The following is a 21,020-nucleotide window of genomic DNA, read 5'->3' as shown; positions in this document are numbered from 1 at the left end:
CTTTCTTAGAAGATAAGCCCCCTTTTGCAGGTTGATCGCTTTAGCTGTGAGTAGCTCCCCTTTCCCTTAAGTGGCTGACATCTCTCTTTTCTTGGAGGCTGGGGGCACTGGTCGCCTGGCGCCTTTCCCCTGCCAGAACAGAGCCTCCCATTTCCCTGCAAGCTGCTGGGGAGGGGGTGCCTGTGCTGGGCCTGGGGCTGCCTGCAGCTACAGAGGAGCGGAGAGCAGAGTGGGATGCAAAGAGCCAGCCTCGTTTTCCCCTCTCCCAGCAGGATGCTGCTGCCTGAACTGGGAGCGAGGGAAGCTGGGCCTCCGAGTGCTGTAACGATTGCTAATGCAAGCAGCCGATTTTCCGTTACATCTGATATCCAGAGGCCAAAGCTGCGCGGTGGGGGAAGTAGATCAGCCTTAAAATTAGGTTGTGTACGAGGCTCAGGGATTTAATGGTGCAGCCATCTTACAAAACACCACCTGGATCCTCTCCTGCTCAGCCCCTCGATCCAAATCACGCTGCTCCTGCAGCTGCGTTAACTCCAGCCCCTGCTTTGGCTCTGGGGCTGCAAAATGCCAGCAGTAGGGATGGCAGCAGCCTCCGAGGGGTTTATCCTGCACATGGCTGTCACTGGAGCATGAGGTGAGGATGCAGAACCCCCCAGGAACGTGCTCTGCCCAGCGTGCACAGCTTTGCACTGCTGCTGGGTCCCTGCTCGCCTCCCAAGCGTGGCAGGATTTTTCTAACCCACTTCTGCTGCCTGGGGAGCTGCAGGAATCTGGCTTGAGGTGCATGGGAGCTGAGCCACGCGGTTCGGGTCGTGTATCTGGGGATTATATGGAAGCATCCAGTCTGGATGAGCCAAGATAGTCACACTCGGGCGCCCGGGGTGCTCACAGCTCTCTGGCCACAGCAGGAGGCCGGACCATGCCAGCTCTGGTCGTTTTTCTCTCCTGCCTCTCAGTGTGGCCAGCCCAGCCCCAGGAGGGACAGAGGCTGCTGGAAGCCAGGGAGGCTCAAAACGGAGTGGCAGGATCTGGCCCAATCTGCCAAATGGCCGGGACCAGAACATCAGAGGGACCTCGCTGCCTCCCGCTCCTCTGCCCTTGCCCAGGAAGGCTGAGTGTGACCGATCCACCCCAGCAGCCATGGTGTGGGGGCTTCTTCAGCGTGGGGAGTGGGGCTGGGGGTCTCCAACCTCCCCAGGGTGGGGGGGAGCAGATGCCCCATTGCTGGCTGTGCCACCGCTGGAGGCTGGCGTGGAGCCACCTTTGAAGTGAGGTCGCTTTGCTGCAGCTGGCCAGAGGGGAAGGGGCCCCGTTTCTCATCCCCTTAGGAGTGGGGGGATCAAAGGGCTCCCTGGGGGGCAATATCACACTGCGCTTGAGCATTTGCACGGGTGGGAGCTTTTGAAAACGTCAGCGCCTGTGGCTGGGCTGCCTGCGGCCCTGCTGCCTCTGGGCTGTGGTGCCCCCAGGGCTGCAGGACCCTCCTCATCCTCAGCCACCCCATCGTCCCGTGTTTCCCAGGCAGGGGAGGGGAAGGGGGCGCAAGACCCAGCTCTGGGGGCTCTTGATGCCCACATCTTCCCAGACAGGCCTCATACATCGTTCCCAGCCAGAGGCCAAGGTGGAAATGCCACAAGGTCCCTGCTCTACTGCAGGGATTAAAAATTAAAAAGAGGAGCTGGGCTCCGTCCCCGTGTGCCTGGGAGCACTGGAGTGGCACGTCCAAGGCACTGGGAGGGCAGAGGGCACTGGGAGCTGAGTCCCTGGGAAGGGGCTGGTGCCAGAAGACCCCTCACTGGGGGGGACATGGCGGTGTAAAAGCAAGGGCAGAAAGAGAAAGGGGGATTTGGGGCTGGGGGAGGCTCTGGGGGTGTGTGCAGAGGAATTATAGAGGAATGAGGGCAGGTTAATGACCATTGATAACATACAGCGGTGGGCTGGCTGGGGGGGGGGGGGGGGGGCGGGCTGGTGTGGATGAGGTGCAGCTGTGGCTGGTTCCTGCTAAGTAGTTAAATAGCTCTGAGGGGATGGAAGAGGAGCACTGGGTGGAGAGAGACCTGGGAGAAGTGGAGGGAGGAGAGAGTGCCCCGGGTGCAGGGGGGACATGGAGAGGCCCTGGGAGAAGAAAGGGGCCTGGGTGAGGAGAGACCGGCTGGAAGAGGAGCCTGGAGAAGGGAGAATCTGGGTGCAGCAGAGGCAAGAAGCAGGGTGGGCTGGCGTGGAGAGGATGGAGAAACAGCCCGGACAGGGTGATGAGCTTGTGAAACCTTGTGGGGGACCGGTGGTTGTGCCGGGACAAGGTGTGGGAACTGCTTATGGAAGCTAACTGGGATGGGATGGTAAAAGCCTTGCTGCAGCCGGTGAGTTTGGATAGTGCTGCGACAGGGGTGCCTGGGGGGGGGGATTCGGCATCTCCTGCCTCTGCCACCTGTGTTGGCTCCAGGTGTCAGGAGGAAGCCCTGCCCTCCCCTCCAGAGTCCCTGGGAGAGGGACCCCCACCTGGCCTGGCCTTCTGCCCCCAGCACCCCCTGGCTGGGGGGATGTGGGCTAGGGGCCACCCCAGGGCCCCCATCCCTCTGAGGTGGCAGCTGGTGGCCGTGGAGCTCAGCTCCCACAGGAGCCTTAAAATCCCCGGTTTCCCTTGATGCCCCCAGCCCCATGGACCACCCTGGGTGTGCTCTCCCGGTGGTCCCACTGCTCACACAGCCAGGGCGGTGCCGCTGTGGGTGCTGCCCCACTCCCCACCCGCAAGCCCACTGGTGGGCGAGATGCTGCCCCAGCACGTGCTCCCTGCCTCAGTTTCCCCCCAGGAGAGCCTGGCTGGACCCGAAGAACAAGTCTGGGGGTGATGTGGGAACAGAGCTGGGGAGTGGGATGGGACTTGCTCCTTGCCCCTGCTCCCTCCCCGCTGCCAGCGCTGGTTGGGGCTGGCCCTGGCGGTGCCCAAACACCCAGCGCAGAAATGAGGCAGAACCAGTTCTGCGCACCCACCGGGGTGCTGCCAGCACCCAGCACCCAGGGGCAGGGGTGTTTGCTCCCATGGGTGCTGCTCCGGGAGGCGGTGGAGCTGGGCTGCGGGCCATTGCGGCTGCCGGGCTCACCCCGGGGTCTCTGCAAGGAAATCTGTCCCCAAGGGCTGGCCCAGTGCCTTGTGCTGGTGGCCAGGGTGTCACTGGGCTGATGAAGCCTCCTCCGGCCACCTGGGGCAGAGGGAGGCTCTGCTCTGTGGGCGCTCCCTCACTGCACCTCTGGGTCACCAGGGATGGTGTGGGGACGCACCCCGCAGGATGTGACCCACTGCTCCCCCACACCTCCAGCCCCCGGTTGGGCTCTGGCAGGGTGTGCCCTGAGCTGCCTGCCCGTGGCCCAAGGAGGGGCACTGCAAGCCCATCACTGGGGGGTCAGGTACAACCCATCCATCCATCACCAGAGATCCACGAGCAGGGGACGGATCCTGCCACGTCCTTTCCTGTCCCAGCCGATAAACATTCTGGTGCTGGTACAAAGGGTCCAGGATGCACAGAAAGGACTTGGTGCCCACCTGGGGTGACCCGGAGCTGAGCCATGAGCCCATAAGCACCCCTGTGGGGACACGCCAGTCCCTGAGCCACCACCCCTCACCCCTGCAGAGACCTGGCCGCACTCATTGCATCTCCAGAGCACCCACAGAGCATCTGGGGCCCTCTCCCCACCAGAGCCAAGCAGCGAGCACCCTGCGAGGGGAGGAAGGGGCGGGTGGCCGACAGACAGACAGAGCCGTTGCTAAAGTCTCATTTCCTTAGAAACCACACTAAAAATAATCCCCTTTTCTTGTGGTCCTGTGCTCAGCGTGTGCTGCCAGGCTGCTGCACCCTGCTGCAATTCCTCCCCCAGCTGCGCTGCCGTCTCGCTGTAAAGCTGGCGGGGTGATGGCAGGAGCCTGGTGGGGAGCCTGACAGCCCCCCCCCCCCCAGCCAGCCACCTTCCCCTTGTGATCGAGGGAAACTGAGGCACAAGCCCCTGCTGTGCCGGGGAAGGATGCTCCTGCCCTGGGTGCTGGGTTTTACCACTGCCAGGCGTTGCTGGCCTGATCCGGCACGGTGCTGAGCACCCAGGTTTGTCCTGGGTGGTTGGGAGCCCCGGCCCTTTGGAATAAGATGGGATTGTGCTGGACAGGATGGGAGCTGCGGGGCTGGGGGTGGCCAAGGGCTAGGGAATGTGGGGCTGGGGGTGGCCGTGCGGTGAGGCTGGGGGGCTGGGGCTGTCCCCCGGGATGGGAGCCATGGGGCTGGTGACACCCTGTGGGATGGGGGTGCTGCAAAGCCCCAGGACCCTGTGCTGCCCCACACGGGACTTTTGGATGGGGGTAGGAGGTGGGGGCTGCAGGGTTTTACTGCTGCCCCCACGCCCAGCAAAGACCAGTTCCCCCCAGTGCAGCCCAGGAGCTCCCCCAGAGCTGCTCCGCATAAGGCACCCCGCGGCCACATCCTGCCCCACGTGCCCCCCAAGGAACCCCTGGGTGAGGCTGGGGGTCTCCCACCCCATTCCCGTGCTCTGAGACTCCACCAGCCTTGGAGGGGGTCCCCCTACCTTGGGGTGCTTCCCCTCTGCACCACCCCTTCTCAGACTGCTTGACGCCTCCCAGTTCAGCCCAGTTCAGCCCAGTTCAGTCCCGTCCGGCAGGTGCTGCTGGCTCCAGTCCCTGCTTTCGTGCTGCCGGGGCGAGGAGGTGCTTGCTCGGCTGCGGTTGACTCAGCTCCAGGCCACCAGCACCCTGCCGAGGGTGGGGACTGGGGGCCACCCACCTTCCCCAGGGTCCCCGTGGGGTGCTGGCGGTGGGACACGAGCCACTGTGACCCCCACGTGCAGTCCTGGGCAGGTAAGGGTGGCCGTGGGGCTGAGGGGCTGACCCCACTGCTTGCCCGACGGTGGGGGGGCACCAGCACTCCGGGGTGAGCGGGGTGGGGGTCTGGCTTCTCGCCCTGCTTTGGGGGGGCTGCAGCCCCCCTCCCACTCTGCTCCCCACTGAGGAGGGGCGGGATGGGGGCTCAGGGACACAAATTTCTGTGGTGGCTCCTATTGTCCCCATGCTGTGCCAGAGGCCTGGCTGGGACAGTGGGGCAGGATGGGGTCTGAAGCCACGGTGATGGCCCCTGGTGCTGGGAGGGAGCTGGGGGGCACTGGGGGGGCGCAACCCTGGGCTGCGGTGGAAGCAGCTGGGGTCTGCCGGTCCCCAGGGGCCTGGGGGTGGGGGGCGAGCCTGGGTGCATTTGGGGGGCAGGGGGGAGGAGGGGGATGTGTTTCAAACCATGCATCACCCCCCTCCGTCGCGGTGGGCTGCTTGCAAACAAAAACGGGGGACGTGCACCCTCCCTAGCTGCGGCTTACTGGGGAGGTTTAACTGGTTTGACTGGTCTCCCATACAGGGTGGGGGGGCCGGGTGCCCAGCACCCCTCTGCACAGCGGCGTGGGTGCTTGTTTACTGCCCTGCTGTGCCCACCTGTGGGGGTCCCCGCGGGGGCTGGGGGACCACGGCAGCACCCGGGCCAGACCTGGGTGACCTTTGTGGGTGCTGGCTCTGTTCCGGGGTGGGGGGACACCCCCGTGTGCCACCAGTAAACAGGATACGAGCAGGCTGCGGCGAGGAGGCAGTGGCAGCATCGTCCCAGCTCCGGTGACAGCTGGTAAGTGCCCCCCGAGACCCCCAGCCAGCCCTGGTGCAGCCTGGCTGGGTGCTGGTGGGTGTCACAGGCTCCCCATGTTAAGCATGGGGAGTGGGGTGCTGGGGGTGTTCCAGGTAGTGTGGGGGGTCCCTGGTGTGTGATGTGGGGGGTCCCCAGTGCTGGCTCACAGCGGGGTCTGTGGTGGGGTTGGCATCCAGCCCACCCAACGTCCCTGGTGTGCTCAGATCCTGTGCTGGGATCCTCAGCTCTGGGGGATGCCTGAGACCAGATACCCCCCAGGGCTGGGGACAGGGGCACCCGGGGGCAGGGACAGGGTCACATTCGGGACTGGGGACAGGACCACTGGTGTCCGAGCCCCACGGTGGAGGTGGGAGCCCCAAGCTGTGCCAGGATGCGGCAGTGCCGGTGCTCACATCCCGGGGGGGGGGGGCACCGGGGTCGGTGGGGGGCTGGGGGAGGCAGCACCGATCCTGCCCCACCGCTGCTGCAATTTCCTGCCCTTGGCATCTCAGGCCGGACAGAGCTTCCTCCGTGCCAGGGCCAGGAAGGGCAGCAGTGAGGCAACGCCGGGCAGTGGGGCAAGAACCCCCGCTGCACCCCCCACCCTGGGAGCTGTGATGAGCTGAGGATGGTCTCAGCCTGGTTTGGTCTTAGCCCGTCAGGGGGGCAGCCGAGCCCCCTTTTGCCACCTGCCTTGGTGCCGTGGCAGCCGTGCAGGCCGTGGGAAAGCGGGCAGGGGCTGAGCTGGCCCTGAGCAAACACCCTTTGCAAACACGGGCTGCGGGCAGGATCCCGGCAGCGGGCAGGGCTGGCCCTGGCATGGGGCCGGCAGCGGGAGGAGCGGCAGTGCTTCCCCCAGCCTGCCCGCGGGCTTGCCTGTGCCCCTTCCCTTGGTGCCCTTGGCATCATCCCACCCCTCGATTTGTCCCCGTTGGGGGTCCTGGGGGTGTTTTGGGGTGCAATAGGTGTGTATGAGTGCATGCTGAGCTTCCACTCCATCTCTTTGCAGAGGGTCAGGATGATTTCCACCCCAAAGCGACCCCAAGGTCCCTCTCCAGATGCTGGCATCGCTGGTGCATGCCCGGCACCCTAAGCCACCCCGGCCACAGCCCCCCACTTCTTGCCACCCACCTGGGCCCGCCATGGCACTGGAGCTGGGGGCTGAGGCACTGCTGGACCTGAGCTTCCTGACGGAGGAGGAGAGGTGTGCCATCGCCGAGGTGCTGCGCCGTGACTGGCAGCTCCGCCGCCGCGAGGAGGGGCGCATCAGGTGAGGTGGGGGTGTCCCCTCTTGGGGACAGCATGAACCCCCCAAGAGCAGCCAGCTTGGGGTCCATCACCCTTGGGGACAGAGCAGCCAGGCTGGGAGATCTCCTTTCCCCTGGGAATGGGGCATCCATTGAGCCCGGCCAGGGTGAAGCCCCATGGTGGGTGACACCAGCCTTGGGGGTCTCAAGCCCTGTGGGAGATGGTGGCTGGTGTCCCCGGGACCAGTCGTGGTGGCTCCATCATCCACTTGGGAAGGGTGATGGAGCAGTGGCAAAGGGGTCGGTGGCAGCACTGGGGTGGGGGAGCCAACGCCGGCCTCCCACCACCAGCAAGCTCCGCAAGTCGGTGTCGGACCCGGTGCGGCTGAGGACCCTCACCGGGGACTGGTTCTGCGATGCCCGTGCCCAGCGCCACCGGCACCACCTGGGCTCCGACCTTGTCCGCGCCTCCATCCGCCGCAGGAGGCGGCCCCGGGGTAGGTGAGGGACAGGGACACGGGGCGGGGGACACCAGGGGCCAGGGCTCAGCCTGCTGAGGTCCCCGATGTCCCCAGGATTGGGGGACCTGAAGTGTGGCCCCAGCCTGGGCGAGCTGGAGGCCATCAGCGAGCCACTGACGGAAAGGGAGGATGAGGATGAGGACGGTGTGGCAGAGCTGAAGGAGAGGTGAGGGGGGGGCTTCCATCCCATCCCATCCCATCCCACAGGTGGCATCTCTTACCAGTACCCCACTGGGGGTGGCATGGTCCTGGGGCGCCCAGCAGGAGTCAGGTGGGGGAGTCAGAGCAGAGCCCACGGTGCAGGGGGTGACACCGCCAGAGCTGCACTGTCCCGGTGTCTGCCCAACCACCAGCCAGGGGGTTCTGCAGCCCTGCGGGCCCCCAGCTCCGTAAATAGCTGCAGGGGTGGGGGGCAGAAAGTGCTCGTTAGCCTAATTCCTTGTCGAGAGAAACTAATTATTGTCTCTTCTCGCAGTCCCCCTACCGAGGAGGCGCAGGCGGCTGCAGAGCCCCAGGTCGGTGCCTGGTGTTGGGGTTGAGCCGGCAGGGCAGAGCCTGCAGCCGGTACCCGATGCCCGGGTGATGGGCTCAGTCAGTGGGGGAGCGCCCTGCAGCCTGGGTCACCCTGACTGCCACGGCCCCAGAGCTACGGTAGCTCCCCAGGAGGGTGCTGCTGTTGGGGCCAGCCTTGTGCCTGGTCTTACAAAGCATGATCCTGAACCTTGTGGTGTGGGGACCGATGTCCCACGGGATGACTGTCCCCCACCCTGTCCCCAGGGACCCAGGGGGCTGGACTGAGGGGAGCAGGTGAGGGTGCCCAGGGTGCCCCTTTTCACCCGTTCCCCTATGTGCCACCTCGCAGGGCAGCCCCACGGCCCCAGCTCTGGAGGGGACCCTGGTGTCACAGCCCCTGCAGCAGGGTGATGTCCCGGCAAGGGAGCAGGACACCCCGGCCCAGCCAGGTAACCATGATGGGGGGGTCAGTGCTGTCATCGGGAGCCGCCCAGCACCGATTACTAGCCCCCTCCTCTCAGCACCCCATCATAGTCCCCCATCCCTCACTTGTCTGCTCACTCCTCTTGTCAAAAAAAGAGGGGACCCCCCCACCCCGTCCCTACTGCATCAGAACCCCCCACCCACACCACACCATTGCAGGCGACACGGTAGGTGGGAACCCCTTTGGCACATCCAGCACGGAGGAAGATGAGGAAGAGCCTGACTCTGCGCACATCAGCCCCAGTGCTGGGCAGGTGGGATGGTGGGACTGGGGGGGCTGTATGGGGCTATTTAAGGCTGTATGGGACTGGGGGGGCTGTATGGGACTGGGGGGGCTGGAGGAGGCTGTATGGTGTTGGGGTGGGCTGGAGGGGGCTATGTAGAGCTGTATGGGATTGGGGGAGCTGGAGCTGGAGGGGGCTACATAGAGCTGGAGGGGGCTATATAGGCCGGTATGGAGTATGGGGGGGGTGTATGTGTTGTAGGGGGCTGGGGGGGCCGTCTGAGGCGTGCCAAGCCAGCACCAGGCACTTGCTGGGAGCCCTCAGGAGCCCACACCGGGGATGGGGTCTGGGGCGGGTGTTGCTGACCCCTCTTTGCTTTGCATCTCCAGGGCCCAGGGACCCCCCAGACAGATCCGGTATCCCCAGGCCATGTGCCCCTGCAGAATGGCCACGTGCCCCCAAGCAGCCTGCTGAGCACCACCAGCTCCTCTGTGTCCAGCCTCAGCTCCTCCACGGTACGGGGCTGGGGGCTGTTGAGGGGGGGGGGGGGGGGGGGGGGGCACCTTTCCAGCCCCCCTGACCCTGTCCCACCACCCTGCAGCTGAGCGGCAGCCTGATGAGCCTGTACAGCGAGGGCGAGCTGGGCAGCGTGGCCGTGCGGGGCTGCGTCCAGTTCTCCCTCTGCTACGACCCGGCCAAGAAGGAGCTGCAGGTCCACGTGCTGCGGTGCCGCGAGCTGGCCGAGGCCAAGAAGCAGCGGTCGGACCCGTGAGTGCCCCGGCCACGAGCGGCGATGCCCGGGTGATGCCCACGGTGGTACCCATTGCACCCACCTCATCCTTTGGCTCCAGGTACATCAAGACGTACCTGCTGCCGGATAAGTCCAACCGCAGCAAGCGCAAGACGACGGTGCGCAAGAGGAGCTTGGATCCTATCTTCAATGAGACCCTCAAGGTTTCTAACTCTGCTTTGGGGTGGGTTTGGGGGCTCCCCTTGGTTCAAGGCAGGATGGATGGGTGGGGGCAGATAACCTCACCCTGCCTGTGTCCCCTCCCCACCAGTACAAGCTGGAGAAGAGGGACCTGCAGGGCCGGACCCTGAACCTCTCCGTGTGGCACCACGACAGCCTGGGCAAGAACCTCTTCCTGGGTGAGGTGGAGATCGCACTGGGCGCCTGGGACTGGGCCAACACGCGCCCCGAGTGGTTCAGCCTCCAGCCCCGGGTGAGCTCACAGCCCCCACCTGCCCACCTCCCCCCCCATCCATAGCCCCCTATAACCCCCCCCATCCTCCCCAGATGCCCATCTCCTCAGACGGCCTCGCCAGCCGGGGCAATCTCAATTTGGCATTGAAGTTCATCCCTGCCGGCTCGGAAGGTGAGAGGTGCCCACGGGCACTCAGGTGGGGGGGTCCAGCGTGGCAGGGTGCCCCTGACCCCCTCCCACCCACAGGTGGGGGGCTGCCACCCACGGGCGAGCTGCACATCTGGGTGAAGGATGCTCAGAGCCTCATCCCTCTGCAGAGCGGCACCGTGGATGCTTTCGTGCAGTGGTAAGGGGGGGGTTGGCACCCTGGGGGGCACCCAGAAGGGCTGGGGGTGTGTGTGTCCCCTCACCCTGCTGTCACCCCCAGCTATGTGCTGCCGGATGACAGCAAGGCAAGCCGGCAGAAGACGCGGGTGGTGAGCGGAGCCTCAACCCCCTCTTTAACCACACCATGGTGTACGACGGCTTCCAGGCCAAGGACCTGGCCGAGGCGTGCGCCGAGTTCACCCTCTGGCACCACGAAGCCTTTTCCAAGCGCCAGCTGGGTGGCATCCGGCTCAGCCTGGGCACAGGTGAAGGGGGGGGGGGCAGCCCCGGGCACCCCAGGGTGCCCCCCCCGCAGCTTGCAGGGGGGTGGTGGCAGCAGCAGGGTGGCTGGGGGGGGGGGGTGACGATGGTGGTCTCTCCGCAGGGAGCAGCTACGGGCTGCCAGTGGGCTGGATGGACTCGACGGCGGAGGAGCGGGGAGTGTGGGGGCGCCTGCTCCAGCAGCCCGGCCAGTGGGTGGAAGCGTTGCTGCCCCTGAGGACCAATTTGGTCCCCCGGGCATAGCCCCCAGCCCCCCAAGGGACCCCCCGGGGCCAGCGAGACTGTGGGACCCTCGGGGGAACAGAGCTGAGCCTGGAGCATCACTGTGAGGGGCTGGGGTCTGCACGCCCCCTACTCTTTCAGCAGCAATGAAGTGGCACCGGAGGGCACATTTGGCAGCTGTTTATTGCTGTGGGCACCGTACCCCGAGTTCTCCCTCTGGTGTGGGGCTGGAGCTGCTGCTCCTGGTGTGGGGCTGTCCCCTCCATCGCTGTCCTGCCAGCCCCTGGGTGCCTGGGGCCCCTGGGCCGTGTCCCAGCCCTGGGGTGGGGGCTCACTCCCCTTCCCGCTGGGTGAGGGTCTGGCGATGCTCTAGGATGGCTGCCCAGAGGCGGTACGCCAGCCCGCGCCTGCGGGGACGCAGGGGCTGTTGGAGGGAGGGGACTAAGCCGTGTGTGTCCCCCGTCTCCCAGCACTGCCCCCACTACCCGCCCCCCCCAACCAGGCCGGTAGGGACAATGCGGGCTGGGGGTACCTGATGCCCACGTAGAAGAGGTCATCAGGGGTGGCACAGCCCAGGAGGTCGCGCAGGGTGAAGCCGTGGGAGAGGAGCTGCGGGAGGTGGTGGGGGGTGTTGGGGGGGCAATGCCGGGGGGGCTGCCCTGCTCACGCCAGCAGGACCCGACCCCAGCCCCCATGTAGCTCCACGTGCCAACTGGCCGCGGGCCTCACCGTGGCCGTGGTGACCGGGTCCGTGCCATGCTGCTGCAGCCACTCAAGGAGAAGGGGATCGGCTTGTCCCTGGGCTGAGGGGCTCGGGGGCGAGTGACCCTGCCCAGGGGTGAAGCACCCCAGGGCAACCTCCTCGTGCTCGCCCCTGCGCTGGGGCTGGCTGGGGACCCCAGTGTCCTCATCCCTGGGGTGAAGAGCCTGCTGCATCAACCGCTGCCACTCCTGCTCCTTCTTGGCCAGCTCCTGGAGCAGCCTGGGGGAGAGCAGGGCATGGACGGGCACCCGCGGGGGCACGGACTGGCACCCGGGGAGATGGAGGTACAAGGGCTGGCAAAGCCCTACCTGCTTGTCTCCATGCGGAGACGGCAGAGCTGTGCCACCAGCACCGAGGGTGCCTGCAGGGAGGGCAGGGGGTCTGGCTGGGTGGTGGGGCCAGTGCTGAGCCCCGAATTGGGGCTGTCCTGCTGGGGTTGGCTCCTGGGGATGAACAGCCTCGGCAGCACAGAGTCATCCTTGTCACTCGTGTCCTTGGTGCTGTCCCCCGCCACACAGCTGGCCTTCAGTCCCAGGTCTGTGGGGGCAGAGGTGGTGGTGGGCACAGAGAGGTGCCCTGGACCCCAGAGCATCAGGGATAAAATGGGGAGCTGGGCCTGGCCAAGGTTTCCCCAGTGCTGGTCCCCCCTCAACATCCCCTTCCCAGTACCCCGCAAGTCCCCCAGCCCACCCTGCGCCAGCCACCCTCTTCCTCCACTCAGCCAGCCAGCCATGGTGGTGGGACCCAGACCCATGTCCCAGCTGTCCCCCAGTGCCACCCACCTCTCACCAGCATGGTGAAAGCTGCCTGCACCGCCTGGCTCATGGCATCATCCAGTGCAAACATCCAGTGGGGTTTGATGTGATGCCGGCGCAGGATCCGTCTCACCTGGAAGGGGCAGAGCCGTGCCAGAGCATCACCTGCACCAGGATGTCACCCATGCCAGGGTATCACCCACACTGGGGGATCGCCTGCACCAGGGCAGCACCCGCTTGGCACCCTACCATGCCAGCCCAGGCACTCACCGCTGCCTGGAAGCCGAAGAGGGGAGCCTGGAGGTGGGGGAGGCTCAGCCCCTCTGCCCGCAGCCGGGTCTGCAGTGCCAGGAGGTCCTGGCGCAGCTGGTCCTGGCTGGGGCGCTGGATGTAGCTCCGCAGGCAGCTCAGCAGCTGGGCGAGATGCTCCGAGCCCAACCTCGCCCCTGCCGTGCTCTGGGTGGGCGAGGGAGATGATGCTCAGGGGCTGCCACCATGCCCACCCTCCGTCCAGCTGCTGTGCAGAGCCCCCACCCCGCGCACCCAGCACCCACCTGGCTCTCCTCCAAGGCCGCGATGATGCCTGGTGCCTCGGCGGCAAGGACACGGTGCAGCGTGGCCCGGCGCTTGCTGTCCTTCCGCAGGAGGAACCGGTCCCCGCTCTCCTCGAGGGAGGACGAGCGCAGGCTGTGGTCGGAGCTGGCTGAGCCCTGGGCAGTACTAGGGGAAGGCAGGCAGGGCTGGCACTGTCCCCCCTCAGCCTCGGGCATTTAGGATAGTGGCCTTGGGGTGGGCACAGCCATTGTGCTTGGCAGAGGGCATGGGGGACCTCCTGCAAGCCCCCCAAGTTGTAATGGGGAGGGAGGCGATGCCCTGGCACAAGGAGGGGGCATTGCAGGGTGCAGCACTGGGACATGGCAGGGGGAGTGGGTGCCACGGGAGGCAGAAAGCCACCCCCCACCCAGGGTCCCTCCATCGCCCCCGTGCCTGGGATGCCCTACCCCAAGTTGCTGCGGCTGGAGGCTGCCTCACCGGGGTGGCACGGGAGGAGGGGGCTGCCCGCTGTGCCCCTCACCGGGGCATCCTGCCTGGCTGAGGAACATCCCCTGGTCCCATCGCTGCCCTCCACATCTCCACCCTGCTGCCCAAGGTGGGGGGGGTCACCTGCCAGGGAGATGATGGAGATGGTTATTCAGCAGCTCATACCAGGACCCCCCCTCCTGCCCCTCCCCCAACTCACCCCCCGCCGGGGGCACGGGCCGGCTCCGAGCCCTCCTGGCATCGGCGAGGAAGGGCTCCTGCAGCAGCGTGGCGGCTGTTGCCCGCTCGGCCGGGTCGGGCTGGAAGCAGCGCAGGATGAATGCTCTGGCTTCGTCCGACATGGACTTGGGCACCTCCGGGTGCATCTTGAACATGCCCACCTAGAGGGGAGGCACTCGTGGGGGCTGCCAAGGGACCGGCCACCCCAAAGCAGGGTGATTTCAGGGCTGGGGAACCCCCCCATCCCCTGCCTAACCCCATGGATACCTTGAACATCGCAGCCTGGGGGCTGCCCAGCTCGTAGAAGGGGGGCTTGCCCGTGGCCATCTCGATGATGGTGCAGCCCAAGGACCAGATATCTGCTGGCTTCCCATAGCCCCGTGGCCCCTGGTCGATGATTTCTGGGGCCATGTACTGCAGAGTGCCTGGGGAGAGGATGAGGAAGGGTGAGAGGAGCCCGTATGCATCACCCAAACTCCCCCTGGGGTGCGTTCTCCTTCCCATGCTGGGTACCAGGATGCAGACCCCATCATCACCTGGTCTTTGGCATCCCACCACCCCCAGTCCCGGGCTGCCCATACCCGTGAAGGTCTCGGCGCTGGGGCTGATGCCCGCCAGCCGCTTGGAGGTACCGAAGTCAGAGATCTTCAGCACCCCGCTGTACGTGTTGATGAGGACATTGTCTCCCTGGTGCGAGAAGGGCACCCCAAAATAAAACCAAGCTACAAAAAGCTCCTGGAGCTTGAGCAGGGAATCACCCCAGGGGCTCTGGGCTCCACAGTGCTCCTTGAGATGAAGGGGTCAGGCTTCGTGCCCCCAGCATGGGTGGTTTCCCACCCCCTTCACCTTGATGTCCCGGTGCACGATGTGGTTATCGTGGAGGTAGCTGAGCCCGTCGAGGATCTGGCGGGTGTAGAAGACGATGGTGGGTTCGTTGTCCTTCAGGGGTCCCCACTTGGAGCGCAGCAGGGATGACAGACTCCCTGGAGAGGGGGCACAGAGGGGTGCAGCATCCCTGTTTAGGCCACGCATCTGGCCATGTGTCCCCCTTCGACCCCCAAATCCCATCCCAGCGCTGCCCACCTCCTGGCACCTCCTCCATGAAGATCTTGATGAAGCCACCCTGGCTGATGGAGCCCAGGTACTGCACGATGTTCCTGTGCCGCAGGTGCTTGTGCAAGGCGATCTCCTCGTGCAAGGGCTGTGAGAACCTGCGTGCCAGGACACCAGGGTGAGGGGCTGCCCACGGTCCCCCGGGACCCTCTGGGACCCCCTGGCATGGCACCTACCGGCTGTCCCGCTCTGGGATCTCCTTGATAGCAATGCGCACTTGGTTGCTGAGGCAGCGCCCGGCGTAGACGACCCCATATGTCCCCCTGCCCAGGACCACCCGCTCGCCCGCCTCCGAGTACTCATAGCTGTACTGTGGGCAGAGAGGCGAGGCGGCAACCTGTTGCCACCCAGCGCTCCATGTCACCCCATGTCACCCTGTGCCCCCATCCTACCTCCAGGATGGGCTGTGTGGGGCTGGGCACCTCCTCGCTGCCCGCCGCCTGCTCGGCCAGGAGGGACTGGATCTGGTCGCAGAACCTGCCGGTGGGAGGACAACAGCCCTGAGCCCCAGCAGGGTGCTGGAGACCCCCCGAGCCCCCAGAACAGAGGGGCTCCTGCTCCCCCTCCCAGTCTGTCCCCCACCAGTGGCACAAGGGGGGCCTGTGCCACCCTGCTCTGTGGGACCCAGCTGCAGAAGTCGGGTCCCTAGGACACCCCTTTCCCCAAAATTTAAGGTAAGGAAGAAATAGCATGCTCCCACCCCTCCCTGCTCACCAGGGCAGTGGCTGGGGGTCCCCCATGCCCCCGTCAGCAATGTGGGCATCCCCATGCCCCCCATCACCCTGCTCACCACTGGCAGTGCTGCTGGGAGGGGAAGTAGAGCTGGAAATCCTCCTCTGCGTGCATCACGTAGAGGAAGCAGCCCCGTTCGTCGCACTTGCAGATGCTGGAGGGAAAGGACCCCCTACCCCGTCAGCACTGGGGCTGATGGGGTGGGCAGAGGGGCTGTGGGCACATGGGGGCATCCCGGGTCCTGCCAGCAAGGGCACCTGGCACACACTTACCTGACGCCCCGGATGGCCGTGGCCGCAAAGGTCCAGCTTGATGCTGCTTTCTGCAGGAGAAGGGGCAGGTGAGGAGGGGGGCACTGGGGACCCCCATCCCCCGCATCCCCATCCCTACCTCCTCTGTGGGGCAGACAAGGGTGAGCATCAGGGCAGGCTCCTCTGTGCCACCTTGCAGTGCCAGCCGGGCTGGCTGCAGGACCTTGCTGAGCTCCAGGACCAGGACCTGTGGCAGAGGGGGGCTTTGGGGTGAGCCCACTCACCAGGTCCCCAGCCCGCATCCCTGCATCCCCATCCTCCCACCTGGGTTGGCACCGGTGGGCTGCTTGGTGCCTCCCCAAACCCCTGGTGAGCCCAGATGACCAAGTGGTCCCCAGGGATGGCCGGGGGTCTGGGCAGGAGGGGTCAGCTCCGTGGGGCCCCTCACCGGGCAGTGTGGCGTGGCAACGAAGGGCTGGCATGCCTTGAGGAGGAAGCCCAGCCAGAAATCAGCCAGCTCCTGCCGGGCAGAGGGGACCTGTGGGCTCCTCTGGAAGTGTTTGTAGAGCAGGAAGGTCTCCATGACCGAGACCAGGTACCTGCAGGGACATGCGGGGGTGAAAGAGGAGAGAGATGTCCCCAACACCCCCTAAACCCCCTCCTGGGGCACAGACAATGGGGATCGCAGACCCAGCCTTGCCCAGGTGGGCACGTGCCATGCCATACCAGCCCGGTGCGTTGAGCTTGTAGAGCTTCTCAGAAGCTTGGATGACTTTGCTGAGGTCGTTGGCCAAGATGCCGGCTCCAAGGCAAAAGCCCACGTCCCAGTAGTAGCACAGCTCCTCCGGGCTGCCCTTGCGACCTTGCAAGCAGCTCAGCTTCACCCCTGGACACGGGAGCAGGAGCCCATCACCTCTCTACTGGCAACCCTGCACCCAGGCACAGCTGCCCCCCCGAGCGCCTCCGTGTCAATGGACCCCAGTTCCTGGTCCCCATCCCTCGGTGGGTCCTTGTCCCTGACCCATGGGTGGGCACCCACCGATCTGCTGCAGCTGCATGGAGGTTTCAAACTGGTGGCCGGCAGCAACGAGGAGGACGGCAGCGTTGATGCCTGCGTGGAGGCTCGGCTCCACCTCGAAGGCTTTGCTGTACCTGGGCAGAGATGCTGGGTGGAGGGCACGACCACCGCCCGCCCCGCCCCTCCACCAGCCCAAACGTGGCTGCCTTGGGGTCCTTGAGCTGCCCCCTATGATGGGGGTGCACTCCAAAACCAGAAGAAAACCACAAAGAAGTAAAAAAAAAAATAAAAGCCCAGCAGGAATTAGCATCACCTGCCTCTGCGTTGCTGCTGGAGGGGGCTGAACATGGGGCTGCGCTGCTCAGAAACCCCCCCCCGAGCCCCTGCAAACCCCCCACACGGGGGCATGCACAGGCAGGCAGGCAGCCCCCAGCCCTGCCCCCAGCCTTGTCCCCAGTCTCACCAGTACAAAGCCTGGTCCCTCATCTTGGTGTCAGTGAAGCTGGAGCTGATGAACATGTCCTTGTAGATGCGGCCGCACAAGCAGAGGAGGTCAGGCGCAGCCCCCTCCCCACGCTCCACCACGGGCAGCAGCACCGACAGAGCCTTCTCCCGGTCCCCGGCACCGTTACGCCTGCACACACACCCCCGGTGCTCGGCAAACGGCACCGCCAGCACCTCAGTCCCTGACCCCCCAGCTCCGTGCCACTGGGATGTCGGGGTGCATGTGTGTGTCGCCCCCCCCCCACTGCTCACTGGCTGAGGGCGAAGGCGTAGTGGAAGCGGACGTTGTGCTGCTCGGCCACGGTGCAGGTTGGCAGCGCCTGGAGAGTCTCCACCAGCGAGACTATGGCATCATAATCCTGCGGTAACAGTGGCGGGGCTGAGCCGGTGGCCTCCAGGCTGCCTGTGCCCAGCTCCAGGGGGTGATGCTCTCCCCAGACTGGCCAAACCCTGGGGGTTGCAAGCTCCTCCGAGCAAGGGCAGGCTGTGGAGCACTCCCCAGGGTGATGATAAGGTCCCCGGGACCCCCCAGCCCTCACCTGCACGTCGCGGTAGGAGAGGAGGAGGTTCACCACGATGTCCAGGCTGAGCAGCTCCACGCTGTCCAGGCGCTGCTGGATGCGGGCCAGCTCCCGGCTCAGCTGCTCCCCCCGGTACATCTCCCGTGCCCTCCGGATATCCCGCCGGATTGTCTCCCGAAAATACCCACTGGGCACGGGGGGCAGAGACGTGGAGTTTTTGGGGTGGTGGCAATTCTCTGCCAAGCCCTGCCAGCCCAGGTGGGCATGGGGGTTTGCCCGCAGCCAGGGGAGTGGGCAGCAGTACCAGGAGTTGGTGGGGATCCCCTCCAGCAGCTGGACGAGCCGGGCTGCCAGCGGGGTGAAGGCATCCTCCGCCTCGAAGCTGGGCTGGAAAAGCTCTGTCGGGCACTTCATGGCCCTGTCGTCACAGCAGACGACCTTGTCCTGGGGGGTGACTGCGTAGGGGATGAAGGTGTAGCTGCCACAGAGGTCCTGAGGGAGGGGAGAAGGGGTGAGCGGCTGCGCCAGCCGAGCTGAGAGTCCCTCTCCTTGTGCCCCAGCCCAGCCCCCTCCCCTCAGGCCTGCCCATGCTGCCTGGACCACACAGGCCACGCTAACACAACCACCTGCCATAGCTCGTTAGCAAGGAAAGACAAACCAGCTTTGCCTGACTGCCATCATTATACTCCAGAGTGAACAATCCTGGTTCTTTCAAAACCCGTTACCCCCTCACGTTGCTGTTCCTGGCGTTCGCTCTGAGCTAATGAGGCCCCCCCCAACTCAGACTTGGGGAGAAGTCTCGCTCCCTGTCTGCAATGTCCACCCTCCGAGGCCGGGGGGAGGCAGCTTAGGGGGAGAGAGGCGCTCAGAACCCCCCAGCATGCGGCAGCAAGCGCGGGGAAGAGACACACCGAGTTCTTCTGGCAGATGTCCTCCTGGGGAGAGAGAGGAGGAGGAGGAGGGATTTAATGAGATTCCCCGGCAAAGGAAATCAGCTGATTTCAGGAGTTACATGGAAAGCATCCAGGGCTAACAAGGCATGCCAGGGCCAAGCCATGAGGGCAGCCAGTTGCCCCCACACCACAAGCATTGCGTGCGGACCCCCCCGCACTCCAGGCAGGGCTGCAAACGCAGCCGGCTTCTCCTCCAAACCCAGCACAGGGAAGGAGTCTCTGAACGGGTGCCTGGGGCTCCCTGAGTCAGGGTGATGCCTGGGGACAATTTGGATGTGCTCCCAGCTCCATTTTTTCCCCCCAAGCAGCAAGAATCCCTCCCACTGGCCCCTTCCGTGCAGAGGGTTTTGCTTCCAAGGAACCAGCTTTCCCCAGGGAAAAGAGCCTGTTCCCAGATTCCCAGCTGGTTGGGGCCAGGGAAGCACCCTGACCCAACTCTGGGACTCACTGGAGGCCTCAGCCACCCCCTCCTCATCCCATCCAGGCACAGGGAAATCTCTGCCAGAGCAGGATGAGACCATGGGAACTCAGCCAGGCTCGGGGGGGTGGGGTGGATGGAGATCCCCCTCCTGCCGGTGCGGATGCTCCAGGCACTCGGGGATATTCCCACCCCAGAGAGCAGCACCCAGGGGGCTGGGGGGGGTGTCTCTGTCCCTGTCCCCACTGACCCGCAGGGCCTGGAGGAGGGGCAGGTCGGCCTGGCAGCACAGCAGAATGTTGTGGGACATATTGAAGCTCTCACGGACGCCCAGGTGGTAGAAGAGGGAGGGTTGGCAGATGGAGTCACTCAGCTCCACCACGGCCACATCTGCAGGCAGGACGGTAGGGATGCTCAGGGCACCGGTGCCAGACCCCTAATTAACGGGGCAGAGGAACCAACCACCCTGGCCTTGGGGGTCCGCATCCCCTAAGCGACGGGATGGCCCTGCCATCACAGCACCCAAGGCCACGGTGAGGGGCACCCGCTGGCCCACCGGCACAGGGTTGAACCCTGAGCAAAGGAAAAGCACGGTCTCCAAAAATCACACCCGCGCGTTTAACGCTAGGGAGGGAGACATCCCGGCAAACATCCAGCCACCCTGGAAAGCAAACAGGAGGAATGCAGAAAAGCAAACAGCGAACCACCCAAGTGCGCAGCTGGAAGAGCTCCACCGGGAGCTGCACAGGGCTGGGGAAAGCCTCGGCCCAGATATTCCCGGCCAACTGGGATAACCAGGCAGAGCGGCAGGAAAAACAGGATGACAGAAACCCCACGGTGGGGCCAAGCCAGGCACATCACCGGCCGAGCGGGTCGCATCCTCACCTGCGTTGTAGAAGCGGTCGAGGGTGCCGGTGTCGCCCAGCGCCAGGGTGCCGAAGGGCAGGGTGTGCAGGCGTGCCCGCAGGTGACAGCAGGCGTCACGCAGGCTGCGCAGCGCGGGGCACGCGGCTGGCTCCCGGCCCAGCACGCAGACGATGCTCAGCGCCCGCCGCCCGCTCGCTCGGCCCCGGGGCCTGCACACCGGGCGGCCCGCTGTGCCCGCCACCGCCAGCGGGTCCTGCCAGCAGCTCCCGGTGACCGGCGGGGGCCCTGGTACCTCCGTGGCTGGAGCGGGCTGGTCCATGGTGGGGGGCTCACGCTGAGCACGGGGACAGCCCCGCACCCTACACCGAGCTGTCCTTGTCCTTACCGGGAAAGCCCCTAACCTTCCACTGGGCTGCCCTAATGCCCCCCCCCCCGGGAGAGCCTGTAGCCGGTACCGGGCAATCTGCACCAAGCAGCCCCGTGCCCCCCCCCGGGAGACCCCACACCGGGCAGCCCCGGTCCCCCCCCGGGAGACCACGCACCAGCAGCCCTGCTGCTTACCGGGATACTCCCCACTGGACCTCCCCGGTCCCCCCCAGGGATACCCCGCACCGGGCAGCCCCGTGCCCTCCCCGGCAGACCCCGCACCGGGCAGCCCCGTTCCCCCCCGGGGACACCCCGCACCGGCAGCCCTGCTGCTTACCGGGAGAACCGGCGCCGGGCTGCCCCGTTCCCTCCGGGGACACCCCGCACCGGGCAACCCCGTGCCCCCCCGGCAGACCCCGCTCCGGGCAGCCCCGTGTCCCCCGGGAAAGCCCCCTACCGGGCCGGCTCGCACCGGGAGGGTCGGGCCCGCCCCGCTCACCGGCTCCTTCCCGGGCTGCCCCGCACCGGGCTCCGCTCCGCCCCGCTCCGCCCCGGGCACCGGGCGCCGCTTCCGCCGGGCCCGGCCGTGAGTCAAGGGTGGCTCCGCCCGCCCCCCCGCCTCCCTCGGGCCGGTCCTGCCCGCCCCGGGCACGGGTGGCAAAGGGCGGGTTGTGAAACGGGAGCAAGGGGAGGGGAAGTGGGGGGGGGCCGGGGCCGGTTCCTGCCCCCGGCACGTGTCGCAGCTGAATTAACGGCCCCGAAGTCGCCCGGGG

At 66.0% G+C, this 21,020-nt stretch overlaps 2 protein-coding genes across 3 annotated transcripts; one reads left to right on the top strand and one right to left on the bottom strand.

Moving 5' to 3' along the window:
- The first annotated feature begins 4,647 nt into the window (after positions 1 to 4,647).
- SYTL1 (synaptotagmin like 1) lies at positions 4,648 to 10,893 on the top strand. Its single transcript, XM_037381302.1, is given in 17 exon segments — positions 4,648 to 4,858; positions 5,406 to 5,663; positions 6,673 to 6,933; positions 7,262 to 7,407; positions 7,486 to 7,597; positions 7,907 to 7,946; positions 8,294 to 8,393; positions 8,587 to 8,681; positions 9,041 to 9,166; positions 9,253 to 9,419; positions 9,503 to 9,605; positions 9,713 to 9,874; positions 9,949 to 10,027; positions 10,103 to 10,202; positions 10,284 to 10,333; positions 10,336 to 10,488; positions 10,608 to 10,893. Coding segments are annotated over 15 exon segments (1,785 nt in total). The 5' UTR covers positions 4,648 to 4,858; positions 5,406 to 5,663; positions 6,673 to 6,721; the 3' UTR covers positions 10,748 to 10,893.
- On the bottom strand, positions 10,892 to 20,741 carry MAP3K6 (mitogen-activated protein kinase kinase kinase 6). 2 transcript variants are annotated; one of them, XM_037381301.1, is made up of 28 exons: positions 19,900 to 20,741; positions 19,265 to 19,404; positions 18,555 to 18,578; positions 17,948 to 18,135; positions 17,662 to 17,830; positions 17,375 to 17,481; positions 17,082 to 17,252; positions 16,640 to 16,752; positions 16,327 to 16,486; positions 16,049 to 16,199; positions 15,740 to 15,847; positions 15,622 to 15,671; positions 15,408 to 15,503; positions 15,010 to 15,094; positions 14,794 to 14,927; positions 14,588 to 14,715; positions 14,351 to 14,487; positions 14,086 to 14,191; positions 13,772 to 13,929; positions 13,485 to 13,665; positions 13,246 to 13,408; positions 12,799 to 12,964; positions 12,515 to 12,700; positions 12,272 to 12,377; positions 11,798 to 12,026; positions 11,456 to 11,708; positions 11,259 to 11,335; positions 10,892 to 11,150 (listed from the first exon to the last, which is right to left on the bottom strand). In XM_037381301.1, exons 1-28 carry the CDS (start codon positions 20,198 to 20,200, stop codon positions 11,096 to 11,098), a joined length of 3,942 nt encoding a protein of 1,313 aa, XP_037237198.1. In that variant the 5' UTR covers positions 20,201 to 20,741; the 3' UTR covers positions 10,892 to 11,095. The 2 variants fall into 2 exon arrangements, with proteins under 2 accessions (XP_037237198.1, XP_037237197.1); XM_037381300.1 differs by having other exon boundaries at positions 10,892 to 11,133.
- Between the last annotated feature and the right edge of the window lie 279 nt (positions 20,742 to 21,020).

Source organism: Falco rusticolus, chromosome 3, assembly GCF_015220075.1.
Source record: "Falco rusticolus isolate bFalRus1 chromosome 3, bFalRus1.pri, whole genome shotgun sequence".
Lineage (NCBI taxonomy): Eukaryota > Metazoa > Chordata > Aves > Falconiformes > Falconidae > Falco > Falco rusticolus.
This window is presented reverse-complemented; position numbering and strand designations above follow the sequence as displayed.

Excerpts from the sequence above, each read along its gene's own strand:
- MAP3K6 (XM_037381300.1), bottom strand. The coding sequence starts at position 20,200 with ATGGACCAGCCCGCTCCAGCCACGGAGGTACCAGGGCCCCCGCCGGTC. Across the intron at positions 19,405-19,899 it reads CGACCGCTTCTACAACGCAG|ATGTGGCCGTGGTGGAGCTG; the intron begins GTGAGGATGCGA and ends TCCTGCCTGCAG. Across the intron at positions 12,965-13,245 it reads TCCAGCCGCAGCAACTTGGG|TACTGCCCAGGGCTCAGCCA; the intron begins GTAGGGCATCCC and ends GCCTTCCCCTAG.